The sequence below is a fragment of the Xenopus tropicalis genome, chromosome 1 (genome assembly GCF_000004195.4).
Source record: "Xenopus tropicalis strain Nigerian chromosome 1, UCB_Xtro_10.0, whole genome shotgun sequence".
Taxonomy (NCBI): Eukaryota; Metazoa; Chordata; class Amphibia; order Anura; family Pipidae; genus Xenopus; species Xenopus tropicalis.
In genome coordinates this window covers 167,938,793-167,954,568 of record NC_030677.2, presented here as the reverse complement: position 1 = coordinate 167,954,568, position 15,776 = coordinate 167,938,793, and the positions used below count along the sequence as shown (strand labels likewise).

Here is a 15,776-nt window from a genome sequence, read left to right as displayed (position 1 = left end):
TAACTCACTTCTGAGGAGTATTTGTCACAAGCACCAACAGTGAAGCTGCTATGTGCCACAGCCATAAGGACACCATACATACATGGCCAGGGGCCACAGAGGTTTAATTTACAGTGACAGGATGATGCTGAGTAACAAATGTACAGGTCAGATATAATGTCAAGTTTCAAGAAAGAGTTGAATGCCTTTTTAGCATTTCAGAAGGTACAAGGTTACTGGGATTAATACCCGTGATTACAGTCAGCAAGGATTTTTTTTTACTTGGTCACATTGGGTGGTTTTGTTTTCCTACTGCTGGGTCTCTTCTTGTTCTTTATGGTCCAAATCCATAAACAATGCATAATGAAAGAAAATGTATTCTAAGCAATTATTCCAATATACATTCATTAAACATTTATAAAATTGGACCTATTATCCAGAATGCTCGGTACCTGGGGCTTTCCGGAAAGAGAATTTTTCTGTAATTTAGATCTCCCTATCTTATGTCTACTAGAAAAATCATTTAAAAATTAAGTAAACCCATTACAACTGTTTTGCCTCCAGTAAGGATCTGTTATATCTTAGTTGGCATTTTGAGATTTGGTTACTTGGCTGGATAAGACTGTGCAGAGAACAGAAAGAGACAGATTTCAGCAGCAATAACATTTGATAAAAACTTTAAACTCATTGACTTTTTTAATGTGTACTGAAAAGTTGTTTAGAATTACAATTTTTTCACAGAATTTTTTTTTTTATGTGGGTTGAGTTCCCCTTTGAATAGTAATGTTACTGTGTATTTGTTTTGCCATTGCATTTTCAAGGGACGATCTATTGACCTTTGCATATCAACTGAACTGTGAATCTCCTCTTAGCTGTTTGCATTAACTCTAAAAATATTTACTAAAAATTATTGACATTGAAAATTAAGCTACCAAGATATGCCCTTCCCTTTAAGAAAACAGGGATTGTTTGTCCATATATTGCATTATATTGAAGCTGGCCAACTATGTCAAAGTCATCCCTTCTGGCCAGTCCTACACTCACCTGTCTGATTCATTAAGAATTCTACTGCCTCAGTATACATTTAACAAAGGGACTGAGTTTTACCTGCAACTTGCTTGCTTTCAAGATTAAGACTTCCAAATGGTTGCCCTTTTATTGGCTCCACTGGGATCACCTGACTGTAGCTGAGAAGGGTTTTTGCTATAGTTTATACAGCAGTGGCCAGCTCCATGTTGTAGTTCCCATCATTCCCAACTACAGTCAGGTAATTCCTGTGGTGGTCAATAAAAGGGAAACCATTTGGGGGTTTTAACCTTGAATGTTGCAGGCAAAACCCAGTCCCTTTGTAAAATGTATAATGAAACAGTGTCACTTCTAATGAATCAGATAAAAGTGAGTGTAGGACTGGCCAGACTGGGAATGACTTTGATGTAGTTGGCCAGCTAGAATATATTGCAATATATGTACAAACAATACCTGTTTTGCTTAAAGGGAAGGGCATATCTTGGTAGCTTAATGTCCTATATATATTGATAATGGGTGGGTGCAGAGGAACTCATGCCTCTGTCTATATAGATTTTGTAGATACAGTCTCACTGCACCCCTGTTTAATGTTTTAAAATATGAGCAGTGGTGAGCAAACTTTTCCTTTTTGGCTGTCTTAGGTATGTTTTTTCCATAGCAAGCTTGCCACATTCAATGTCATACCGAGGGTGCTGATACTCATAGTTCCAGATTAGACTCATGGCTGAAATGTGTAGACAACATGTAATTATTCCCAAATGTTCAGGGCCATAACCTAAGACCCATGGTTGCTTTTGCAAGTCATTCTTTGTATCAAAGACTAGTTCTGGCATCAACACTTGTATGCACACAAATTTAAGAGGGGCACCAAATACCATATCATCTGCATCTCCTGTGTCGTCAGTCCCAGGACCAAGGGGTTGGAGTAGAGGCACGCTGAAAATTTGCTTGCTTGCATCTGCTGGCGTGTGCACATTTGCAAGTGGGCGGGATGGGCGAGGCGGGTTGGAATAAAGTGCAGGCTGGGCCCCTGTGGAAGATTTTTTTGCAGGGGGGCCTGGCACCCTCTAGGGCAGGAATCAGTGATAGGTAGAAGAGATAGTAGTCTTGGAAGCTTTTTAGAAACAATGCAGCTTTATTAAAATGCCTGTACACATTTTCTAAAATCACAGGTCCCTGCTTTCCTCTTACGCCTTCTTGCGGTGATGCCCTTGCATGGCGGCCTGCACCTCAAAAATGATGCAGATGGCAGTTGGTACAGAGATACAGACTGGCAAGCAAGCAATACATTGGAAAGGAGGTGCATATGCATATCTCCCACTACATAGCACTGCTCAGTATTTAGCAATAAATGTAAAAGAAAATGATGTACATTAATTATGTTGTTTAAATCATTAGGGGGTATCATTAGCATTAGGGGTACAAATATCCTGAATACAAATTATTAGGGAGTTTATTGTAATTCTCCATTATTGTATTTACAGATATTATCTTTTGAGCACATATAGGGCTTGACTCAATGTATTTCTAATGGTTTTCTTATAAAGTGTAAAAAAGGCATTCTTGAAACATTGTTTCAGGTTCCTAGATATTTGCTATGTGAGTAAGAGAGCTGGCAGAGGATGCTGGACTGATTAATCTGACATTTTTTCCATGCCATGTTTGTGTGTTAGGCTGGCAGGAGAAGTAGGTGAATTCATTATGTTTTTCAGATTCATGTTAGTGACCAAGCCTGAAGGACACAAACAGGGAATAACAGGAGTTCTGCTTGCCAAAAGTGTGCTAATTGGAATTAAGAGAAAAAGGCAGATAGCCGACAGCGATCAATAAGCCAGGGAAGATTGCTTTACACACACACACACACATGCAGACACACACAAGGCACTACATGTTATGGGAATACCCTGTGATGTCAGTACTGCCTGTGAATTTTAATGCCCTTCCAAAGAGGCTTCCTTCCAGACAGGCTGCAGGGCTGCTTGTTAATTGTGGAATACATTGAACTGAAAGGCTGTTGCTGCTGCTGCTGTCAGGGCAGGAATCAGACTCCGGCTTCCGTCACGCACAGCAGCCCCAGCCCATGGCATCCAACAGCTGAGCACAAATCTCTGGGAAAAGTTACTCCCATTTTATCGCTCTGAGCTCACAGTCGGACAAATGTCATGCTCTGCTCCATCACATTCATTGGTGTCCAGGGAAATGGCTTTGCAAGAAGGAAACTTAAAAATATCTGAAAATTACTGACTTCAGGGGATGGACCAGGTATCCTACCAGCTCCAGCAAGGTACCAGGCTTCGCTTACATTAACGTCATGCCAGTGCAATGCTCATTAATTATGGCTGCCTGTAAAACTTTATACTACCATTAACTACGGGAGTTTGACAGCATATCAGTTTAAAAGAAAATGCATTAAATCACTCTAATTCAGGGATAATGTTGTGATATTCATCTGATGGCAGGCAGTTTAGATGTAACTGTAAGACATGCAATACCTGTTACAGACTAAATTTGTGAGCATTGCTTACTAGAATGAATAAATAAAGCCCATGACATCTGATCTTGTCTTTTTGTTCTATTAAATATGGTAGGGGATTTAGCTAATAGAATAGTACATCTTTCTCTGATATGAATGTATCATTGTGTGCTAATTGTGTTATTTCCTGCAGCTGCAGTGCACTATTGGCGGTGTGTAGATTCCTTTTCAGTATCCTCGAAATAGCTTTATTATTGGATAATCTTATTAACTCTCTGCTTGCCAATACTGGGGACAATCTACTAATGTTTGCCTGTCTATTTTTTTACCTTCAGTGCATATTAAAATCTCTGCAGCTTCTAGCTAGGTGTATTTCCTGAGCTTTTTTTTTTTTTAAAGGTATTTACTTATAGACTTGGGTCATGAGACACTGTTTTCTTGTGTTTTTACACAGAGGAGATATGGGCAGTAAATTCTGGGCTAAACATTTCCTTTAGTTTCTGTGCATTCAGATTTGGGGCAAAATGTCCTTCTGTACATACCCTAAGTCCAACTGTATGCCTTTTTATAGGGCTTGATGATTTTAGCAGACACTACGCAGCACATTTTTCAAGAAGTCCCAGCCTCCAAAGGCATTTTGGAGGGTATGTTTTCAGACCTACTTATTTATGGCTGGAGAAGTCTCAGGCAGTTGCAGCTGTCAGCAGTTTTCTCAAGATGCAAACAGACATTTGCTTCTAAACATCCTTCTTTTACTAATCAGAACTATCGCATTTGCACTTATCCTTCAACATTTTCCTATAAACTGGTACACAATTATAACTATAAACAGTACATTCCCCTTATTCATTCATGAGTACAATGAATAGGGCTTGTGCTGATCATATTTTTTGCCTATTGTATAAATCATGAAAAATCTATGTTTTTTGTTTAATTTTTTTGCACAGATAATCCCCCTGCATAAGACAATAAAATACTAGGAGTTTATTTGCCCCATCATTAGTCTCCTCTAATGGTGGCGACTCATTTCCTTGAATGTCTTCCTACTGGAAATAATAAATTGCCAAGTGGCAAGTGTCGCTTGAGCTTTCCGAAGTCGCCCAAAGTGAGGCAACTGAGTGAATTTGGAAAGCTGAAGCAACACAAATGTTTTCCTACCAGCAACTTACATTCTTGCTGGTAGGAAATCATTCAAGACTAGTCGCCACCAATAGAGGAGATCAATCATGAAGCGACCAATCTCCGCATGTGTCATTGGCCTAATGGACTGTTGCTACCCTCTGTCATAGCAGAGGGTGAAGGGAGAGGGTTGTTGATTTTTTGTGATTAAAACAATATGCAAAAAGTATGTTTAGCACAATCCCTACTCATTGAACTTATGTTGAACATGGGGATATACTGCCCCTTTAAGGACCTACAATAAGCATGTTTTTGTTTGTTTGTTTTGCAGTAGTTTTGAGTAGCATGTCTGGGTGCACCTAATTGGGCTAATTGATGTTATTTATAATGCATAGTTTTATAGTATTTTTAAATACAACATTCAGCATTCATTTTATGCATGGGCAGAATATATTAAAATAGAGAAATGTGTATTGAACTTAAACACATTCAGCATACTTTTTAAATGGGAATGCAGAAACCTGCCTCTGCCCCTTGAATAAAGTGCTGCCTGTGTTCATCAACACTGTATTCATACAGTAAGTTATCCCTCTCCCTTTCCCTACCTAGCATGTTATTCAGAGGCAAGTCAGGAAACACCAGCACAATGCACTATGGAGACCAGTTCTTACCACTTGGTAGGCCCCATACACCTTTTTTCACTCTTTACCTTGTGCCAGATTTCTAATCCACTAGGATGTGTAGAGGGCAGTTAAGGGTGTGATTGTGTGGCCCTTAGCGCTCTTACTCATCCTATGTCTTTTTATTGTTTAGTGTAAAGAGCAATTAGGTTTTAAAAATCTGAACTGAGTGATCATCTCCATGATGACTTGGCGTTAGCAGACATCTAAGTTACCACCCCAACCCAACCCTGGGTACATATTATTTCTGCACCCTAAATAACAAATTAGTAGTTTATTGAGAGGAGCAATTCATAGTTGCATTCATTTTTTAAATTTTTTTTTTATTTCTTCAATTCAAGGGGGTGCGTTGGCAATATTGCCATAAGATTGGGTACATAAAAACTTCATGTGCTAAGACATTTCTCATAGTTGCACAAAACCATGTTGAGTTAAGATTTAACATTTGCCTGGTTTTAAAAGGTTGAGATGCCAGCCCAAATAAGTGGCGCCACAGGCAGGTTGCTCAGTGGTTATCATTATAGCACTGGGATTCTAGGTTTGATTCCAGGAAGAACCCTATCTCCAAGGATCTTTATGTTCTCCCTGTGTTAGCATTATTTAGTGCAGGTACCCTGGTTTTCCTCCACCTAAAAAGTTCATCCTCCATCTAAAAAGTTAACTGTTAAATGACTCCTGATGACATTGACAATAGCGTATATGCGAATGTGATAGGGTACTTAGATTGTAAGCATCAATGGGATAGGAAATCACGTGTAATTTCTTTGAAGTGCTAGGGAATGTGATGGAACTGTTTAAATAAATAATGATAATAACCATCTTTAGGGCTCTTACGCTCAGGCATATTTTTTTGCATTTGATGTGCTTTTGAGATGCTGGTTTGAGTGCATCTACACAAACCCATCAGCTAGCTGTTTGCATTAAATTCTGCCTGGTTGTACAAATGAGTCGCCCTTTATAGCATTCATTTTTCATTAGACCCCATGTGCTGCATTTTCTTGTGTTCATAGACCAACAGAACAGAGGGTTACTTTTGGAAGTGATATATGTATTTTTACATGCTCAGCATGCATTAGTAAATGCATAAAAAATGCTCATTAAAGCCCTTAAAGATAACGTTAGTGGTCATCTTTGGTCTGCACCACTGTGGACCAGAACCCATATATATAGATAATTGGCAAGTCCAGAGGGACTTGCACAATTTAGGCTGTCAGGGTAAAACTGAAATTCAAGACAAGGGGAATCAGCAATAGAAAACTGTTCATTAATATATGTGCCATTTTACCTACCTAATAATAAGCATTCAGATTAATGATGTCCTCTTTTCAGCATGCCATTTTACCTACAAGCTTCCACACTCTGGCATCTCAGGACCTTATTAGTACTGTAGGGTGTTGACACTGCCATTATTGTCCATTTTTCACTCCATTTTTGTTTATTTAAAAATGTGCTTTCGTTGTGTACATTATAGAAAACAGTGCATGGAAATGTCACACTGTGGTGTATAATTGCTACCTCGTGTAGTGAATATCTTCCCATATTGGTCTAATTTATCATGTAGGTCTAATGCACAATCCATATTCCTGTAAAACAAATAGAGGCTCAAAGAATATTTGTCATGATTATCACCACACCTGGAAACAGAAATGCCCCAGCTATGAGCAATTAGCCCCCAATTATGTAAATGAATCTTCCCAGCTAAAGTAGGCTCTGATTATTATTTTAAAATACTGCATGACTGTCAGTTATGCCATCAGAATTATAATATTTAGCAACAGATATGAGAGCCTGTGACTCAACATGGAGCACTTTCTCAAAGTGGATTTCCCTACAAAAGAATAGGCATCTATACATCATATTGATTTTCAAGGTTAACTCTCTATCTCTACCAATTCATCTCCATTAAACTGAGAGCTCTGAAGCAGAGACGTCTGACCTGCAGCCATCCAGCTGTTATTGAGCTACGGCTCCTGACATTCAGCTGTTTAGGGATGCATATAAACATGCAAAGGATCAATGTCCAAACAGTAATTCATGACAGTTATATGAAAAAGTATGTAATCATTTCACAATGTCCCCTTTTAAATAAATGCAATTCTTTTTTATGTAAGTCCAGTTAATACTGGGCAGTTTTCTGTTAATAAAGAGACACAAATGACTGCTTATTAACAAGCTAAAGGCAATGTTCAATTCTGAACTCTTTGTTGCTCAAGTGTTTTATAGCTGGACAAAATGCATAAAATAGGCCCCTGTATTTACATGAATGGCAATTTTCTGGACCCAAGCAGTGCACTCACAGGTCAGGTGATTGCCACATTAATTCTGACAGTCTGGGTGATTGGGTGGGACAGTTCTAAGGGCATTTATTTTCCAATTCGGATTTTTTTAAAAAGCCGCAGAAAAAGAAAAAAGCAAAGTCATGACTTTTCCGAGATTTACTTTGCGACAAAACTGAATCTTAAAATCTGAATCCGACAGTTAGCCAGCTAAAACTTGTCGAGATCATGTAGAAGTCAATGGCAGATGTCCCTTCCCAGGAGGATCCTTCTTTGCTTTAAAACTTTAAAGGTTTTCGGATTTTTGTTGCTTTTTTTGTGTGACAATTCAAAAAATAGAGGTTTCAGTGTGGCAAGTTGGAAAATGTAGAGTTTCTCGACTTTTCTGTGACATTTTCCCCCACGTACTTTTTCAGTTCAGACTTTTTAGTACATATCCGACATTTGTGGAAATGAATTTATTTGATATTTTAAAAAGAAAATTCACTCTGTGGGTGCTGAGGGGCTGATCCTGTGCCTGTAAGCTATTGTACCACTATTAAGCGATATTAACAGTTGCGCTTCCATAGAAAAGTTAATTTGATTGATTGGTCTCATTCCTTTATCTGACAAAGGAGTAGTTCTGTCATGCTTGGCATCTGTACCCCTGTGTCCAGTGGATATTTGAGAAGTAAATTTAAGTAAGGAGTAAACTGATTTAAGTTCCCCCTATGGATTTGTAACCATGAAAGTGCATTTCATTTATGTTCGCTCCAGTGGATAAAGATCCACATGGGAGTTCTGTATCAATTAACTCCTGACTTGCCATAAATTCTATCTAAATCCCACTGTTTGCATCACTTCATAATACGATTTTAAAAAAAGACTGAGGGGTAGATGTGTTATAGATTTACCTAGGAAATCTAAAAGGATTTTCCATAGTGGGTGGTGCACAGACTCGCTGTAAAGCAGAACACTATTCTGCCCTGTGGAGTGTGGAGCACTGAGCACTATTATCTGTCCCAATTATTGCTTCCCTATGCAAATGTGGGGAGAAAGAAATAACTAAATCATTTACATTTGTTTCATCAGACCCTAAATAAATTCATTTAATAAAAAAATACACTATAATGACAAAAATTGTTTTTAAAAAGGGATATTTTGGAATAGTATTAGTATTTTTGATATGTAAGTACATTTTCTTAGTTTGTGTAGGTGACTACATATAGGTAGATTGCTCACTATCCTGATCTAAAAATGATGACCCTTTAAAAAACTTGTTAAAATAGTTTTAATAATATAATACTCACCACAATGGCGGCATCTCCTTTTACCCCCCTCCAAATAGTGCTGCCTTAAGAAAAGAAAATAACTCACTTTTTCAATTGCATCAGGCACATCGTGAACACAATTACAGTGGAATTATAAAAAAAAAATGCTACAATGTGGGTAAAACATGATTTCATCTAAAATCTGCATCAGTGCTTGTGAAGAAGGCTTTATATGTCCTTTGAGCTATGAGCTTATGCATTGATGCCTAATATAGATATGCCCATACCCCACATTTGTTGGGACTGTTTTTAATCTTATTGGATCTAATCAGTGCAAGATATTGGAACATAATGTACCTATGCAAGGATACAGAACTTGAAGATTAATGAAGTAAAGGTAATAGTAAAAGGGGCTAAAATAAGCCAAAACATCTTCTCTGTACTGAAACATTAAAATTCTTCTTCAAAAAATATATCTGCTATATTCATAACATTATTGCCAAAAAAAAAAATGAAAGACCTACACTATTGTAGAAGAATTGATTCCCCTACCAGAGATGCTGGCTATACCACCTGCACCAGAATAGAGCTCCTTGTTCAAATGGCCATATTGGGACTCTAATGTCGCAGCTCCCTCATTATGCCTATGCACGTGATGTATGGTCAGGAAGGAATCCCCAATCTTATGTTACAAACATGTGCATAATGAGCAAGCCGGGAGATTCACTCATTATGTGTGCCCAAACATGGCACTCTCCCTGTATAGTTGGCATAGTGTGTGCCCAAAATAGTCATTTTTTCCTCAGCCAAGTGTAGCCTGAACCTAGGGTGGGGGCAATCACTTTGGTATTATATGTGCCTTGTATCAACAATTATATAGTGAATAATGTACCCCTTTTGTAAAATATAAGGATATTATAAGTCACCAAGGATTCCCATGACCCTATAAATGCACATGACTGAAGACCAAGTGCCTTTATACAGATTATGGAACTCAGGTGACGTTTAATATTCTTATATTTTATATTTGAAAAGAAGGTGTAAATTATTTATTATGATACACAATTTTCAATGAGATATGTACCAAAAATTCTGCAATTATGCACAGATTATAACTGTTGACATCACAGTACATAAATACTGTATAAGTTAAAGGATATTCATGGTTTTTGTGTGTGTGTGTATATATATATATTTATGAGAACGGGCAGTATCGAGGTGTTAAATTAAGAATATAAAAGAAGAGTAGTTCCTGTAGTACTGTTTTAAAGAATTTGCAGTCCAAAAGAGGAAAATTGTTTGAGATTCAACTATAGATAGAGCAAGGTTGATTTGAAATTCTGGTACACACTGGAACACCTATTTTACTGTGTGAGCGAGTCAAGTGTCAACATAAAGTCTTCTCTATCTATAACAAGTAGGCCTTTATATAGAAAATTAGATTTCAAAGTAAAAATGCTTCTTCCCTTTCTGTGAAAAGGATTTCTCATTTCTTGTTTCCTTTATGCCACTTTTTCCTGCTCTTCTCAGTACCAGCCTTTAAATAAGCCTCACTGCAGGTCTGAGATGTTGAGTAAGGTTGACAGCAGTCACATTTATTAATGTTTTGACCATAAAGGTGCTGGGTAACTGTAAGACATCTTACCATTGCATAGTAAGTAAACCAGTAACACACTCATGATATTTTCTCTTTCAAAGCACTGTACCCTTTTTTATATACCTGTTTCTTGGCCTCATTATTTCTGTCTAGTTTATATTATCCATTGCCATACATACATTTCTCCCTTAGTTGTTCTCTTTTGGTCTATATCAAGTGAGAGGGAAGTCGTGGCTTGTACATTTATATTACTGTCAGAGCAAACCCTTATGGGCATAACATGTTCAGTCACAGGGGATATTATTAGCTCAGCCACCAGCACTTACCTGTAGCATAATAATTACAGACCAGCCCTAAGTAACCAATCACATGACAAGCTTAATTAGCCTTTTCTATTCTTGTGCTTAGTGCAGAAACCTTTTTTAAAAAATAATCGTACCAGTATAGAAGTATATCTACCAGTATAGAAGTATAGGAGTATATCTAAATATATTAAGTAATCCTGTGATTATAGGAAGTTGACTTATTTCAATTTTGACAGTGACTAAAATGTTATTGATCATTAAGGATGAATGGAAAATGTTGCTTGCAACCCTTTGGAAGCTACAAGCATCTGCAGAGGTTACTCACAACCTTAAAGATGAGTGTAGATCTCTTATCCTGTCTTGGAATTAACTGCAAGAAAGCATGAGAAATCAGTCTACCCATGCAGATGCTACTTAACTTCTCTCATAGACATTATATTTGGAGACTTTAATGCAATTCCAGTCTATTTTCAGTTCTGTTATTTTGGCCCCATCACGATGATACGCTGTGGAGATGCCAGTGTCACATATTCTCACATAGCAGAGGCTAGCAGGAGAGAGCCTAAACACTGGGTAACCAGGAGTGTAACTGTAAATGGCAGAAATGAAGCCAGAAGCCATGATTAAATTAATGCGAACTTTAATAGGCTTGATGAAGAGTCAAATCAACACACAGGGCACAAAGCGAATATACAGGCAAAAATAAGCAGAAAATAGGCAGGCTGAGACCAAATTCAGTAACAGGCCAATGGTTGGGGCTGGCAGCAGTTAATAGACTTTTTGGCACACACAACTTTTTTGACATGACTGCGACTTTTTTGACGCAACTGCAATGTATTTGATGCAACTGGGACATTTTCCTCACTCTGTGAATTTTTTCGCTGCAATTTTTTTGCGGCCGTTTCATGAAAAAATCCGCCAAATGCGGGTAAGTCACATTCACCGACCTCCCCCGTCACACGCATGCACATAATGAGCCAATGGGGAGTTTCGCTCATTATGCGCACATGTACTAAATAACATGGCTGCCTGAACCGGGAGCTACCTCTTTGTGTGAGTGGCCTAGTGCAGACAGGGACTATTAGGGAAATCGAGAAAACCAGGCAGGCACTCCGGATAAATGAAGAGTTTGACCAATCACAACGTATATGTAATTGAAGTTAATTACGTAACAATTATGGTTAAAAGAACCACATGTGTTACAGTACATAAGTTTATTTGAAAATTGGAATCCACCATTTATCAAAGTATATTCTGGAAATATCAAAATAGTATCCAATAGTTTTACTGATTCTAAAACTATTGTGTCAAATGGTGGATACCATTTTTGTAAAGCTATTGTGCCTAATGATGGATACCATTTTTCAAAAACCATTGAGCCAAATGATGAATACTATTTTTCTAAAACTATGGTGCCCAATTTTTTGGGTATCAGTTCCCTTTTTAAAAAAAAAAAAAAAAGCATTAGTGCCCAATGGTGGATACCAATTTTTTAAGATTATTGTGCCTAATTGTGGATACCATTCTTCATATGTTAGTGCCTAATGATCTAAAAATTTATTGTGCTAAATATTAGATCTCATTCTTAGATTTCATTCTTCCAGAATATACTATGTATGTATATATATATATATATATATATATATATATATATTTATCAGTCAATACAAATGTTGTTTAATAAACACAACTACATGTGCCAATGCTTTCTAAAAGCCATCAGGTTTATATGATCTTACGGATGAATCACTAAATATCAGTAGCCATTTTACTTACACAGTCAGGTGTTCGCATAGCTTGTTTATCTGTGCTTTTCTGTGTATAAAGAGATTTTTTTATTTTCTAATTACATTTTTTAATCATGATTTTAAGCTACATAGAAATGTCCTTTAAAGTAACATTCACTTTCCTTTTCTTCTGCAGCTATAAAAGTGACAGATTTCTACCATGCACGTGGAGACGTTATGAGGGCAAAAAGGATATTTTGGAAGGATTTTTTTCCATTTACTTGGATAATGGATGGAGAGACTTTAACATCGACATTATTACCCGCACTGAATGCATCCCTGGGTTCTGCTATGACATTAGAGCAGAAGACAACATTTGCCTTTGTCATTTTATTGTTCATCATTTTGGGAGTCCTTATCATCAGGTGCTTTAGGATTCTTCTTGATCCGTACAGAAGCATGCCAACGTCCACTTGGGCAGATGGAGTGGACGGACTGGAGAAAGGGCAGTTTGATTATGCCCTGGCATAGATGGCAGAACAGAAATAATCTAATAAACGTATCATGAGACATGGAACCGAAATGACATCGTGAAAAAAATAAGATATTCTCAGTCACAGATATGGGATCTATTATCAGGAAATTTATTATTCAGAAAGTTCTGAGACACAGCACTGCTATTTCTATTTTCCATAGTCTTTTGTTTACAAATAATTGCCAATTTTTGTCTAATTTGCTCTGTAATAAGACAATACCTTGTACTTGATTGTAACTAAGCTAGCATAAATCCATACTTACAATCCTATTGCTTTTTCTTTTCTTTTATATGCTTTGTATATGTATGTTTTAGGTGCCAGATTACAGAAAGACCCCTTATCTGCAAAGCTCCAGATCCTAAGCTTTCTTTATAATAGATCTCATGCCAGTAGAATGGTGTAATGAAGAAACTACTGTATTAAAGAATTTTATATTTAGAGTTGACTAAACATTTTTCAGTGTAATAACCAATTATTACAAAATATATATTTTATATTGTAAAACAAATGCTATCTTTTGTTGTAGGGCAAAGGGACATACAACTATCTAATATATAAGTATATACATAACTCATATGTCAAATAGAGGAAATCTTTTGTGTGACCCCTATAGTTATTATTATCATTTTGTGTGTTCATGTGTGTGTGGTGTCCACTAAAATTGTAGGAAAGCATGTTACTGGGCATCATGGGGAATGTGAAAAAACATCATTATTTTCCAAAGCAGTTTGGATGAGAGATAATTGTTATTAGCCCTGCCATACCTGACAGAATATTGCATAGGGATAGTTGTTTACAGACTGTAATGAGATGACCAGAATATGAGTGAAACAGAATACTTTTTCCAAAGTTTCTGTTTTTGTTATGAAGCACATATATGAATCTTATATGTCAGTTAGTTTGATGTAAAAACTAAAAAAAGTTCTTTGATGCATGAGAGATGAGAGAAACTTTCCATGTTGTGCTGCTGTAATGAATTCAATAAGATTTATAATAGTGACCCAAGAGGCACTGTCTTGTCTGTCAGTTTTGCTGCTCACCAAGAAAAATCAAAGCTTTTATGATAATACACTCATTTGTTTCGCTTTTCACACCGTAAAATAAAATATGAATCAGAATTTCAAACTGTATTGTGCAATTCCAAGTCCCTGCATAAGGACAGTAAATATAGCATGTGGAAGAAATGCACAAACCAATAAAAAAATCCCCGGCAAAAGAAATGCTAAAGTCATTGGTATTCTGTGGTGTGCATTAGTGGAGCTGGCAGAACAACAGGTTTCTGAATGCCTAAAGTAAAATGAACATAAAATATTTTTATGAATAATATTTTACCAAGTCTTTTTTTTTAACAAATAAAGTCAGCTCAGTGCCACCATAAAATGTTTATATCTATTTACATTTTAGAATTTGGGTAAAAACCCAATGGAGGCATGGTGTCATCTTAATCAGACTGCTGTACTCAGGGACACCCATCTTTACATGGGGAGGCTTATTTATTAAAAGTCGAGCTTGTGAATTTTTTTTTTTCATTTAGAATAATTCATCAAAACTCAAATGTTTGCTTATTAATAAAAAAACTGAATCTAAAAACCCTGATCAAATAAAACTATTAAAAAAAACTGAATGCATCAAATTCTTATTCTTCTCATCATTTTCAATGGGTCTACAAATTCACAAGCCATTGACTTCTACATAAATTCACAAGCTTTTAGATGCATTTTGATTTTAGTGGTTTTAGCGTTTTTGAAACCACAAATAAAATGATCTACTAAAACCCACAAATGTCAGTCTAGTACAGTGAATTAAAATGCAAAAAAACCCAAAAAGAACTCTAAAACCTCAAATTTTTTGTGGTTCTTATGTTTTCCCATGAATCTTCCCATGAATCTCCCCATGAATCTTCCCATGAATCTCCCTTACTGTACAAAAACACTTACGGTGCTGCAAATGACAGTTCCATTCCTCTAATCTAAAGGGGGGCCTCTGCTGCACTGGTCCTTTTTTAGAAAAAAAAAACACCCCTTATTTGTCTATAATCCCCTCACAGCGCCTTTTTTCCAGAGAAAACAACCCCAACCTTCAAAGTCTAACCTCATAGTTTAACTCTTCCATCCCCTTTATCAGTTTAGTTGCATGTCTCTGCACTTTCTCCAGCTCATTAAAATCCTAATACATAATTTCCACTCTGAATTGCTGTACACCGAATATAAACTACCTACACACCGCAGGCTCAATGCAGCATGCCTGGCAATGGCCACAGAGATTCACACACTTTGGGGTTGAACACTGCTTTGCAGATGCAGTCGGGTGCGGGTCGAGATTTTTCCGACCCACACATCAATACTCCCAACACACTACCATTTAGTGCATAACTTGCATTTATATTATTTCAACCTCACTTTTAAACCTCATTTTCCATATTGCTGCCCAGTTTCTAATTTTGTCAAATCACTCTGCAAATGGCATCATTTAACATTAGCAATTCGTCTGTCTTGAGTCTTTTAAAAGGGAAGCTTTCATTAGCTAGCTCCTCAGTTGTATAAACAATTGGAAAATAAGAGCTCAGAATTTCTGCTTTTTCCCTGTTCTAATCAACAACTGACCCCTCTGTGATAATAAAGGTCCCACCACTTCTTGTCTGCTAGTTTTTTTTGCATGCTTTGTAATGTCTCTCCTTGCTTACAAGGGCAATATACTGACATGTATACTTGTTAGGCAGCATTTTAAAGATATTCCAATTTCCTTCTGTGTTTAAACCCATGGAAAGCCTTTACCAGTTAATATATTGTAGAGATGCCCTTATACTGG

General features: G+C 36.9%; 1 protein-coding gene across 1 annotated transcript; it reads left to right on the top strand.

Moving 5' to 3' along the window:
- Window positions 1–3,106: 3,106 nt before the first annotated feature.
- On the top strand, window positions 3,107–14,348 carry ctxn3 (cortexin 3). The gene is made up of 2 exons (NM_001171688.2): window positions 3,107–3,289; window positions 12,629–14,348. Exons 1-2 carry the CDS (start codon window positions 3,259–3,261, stop codon window positions 12,961–12,963), a joined length of 366 nt encoding a protein of 121 aa, NP_001165159.2. The 5' UTR covers window positions 3,107–3,258; the 3' UTR covers window positions 12,964–14,348.
- The last annotated feature ends 1,428 nt before the right edge of the window (window positions 14,349–15,776 follow it).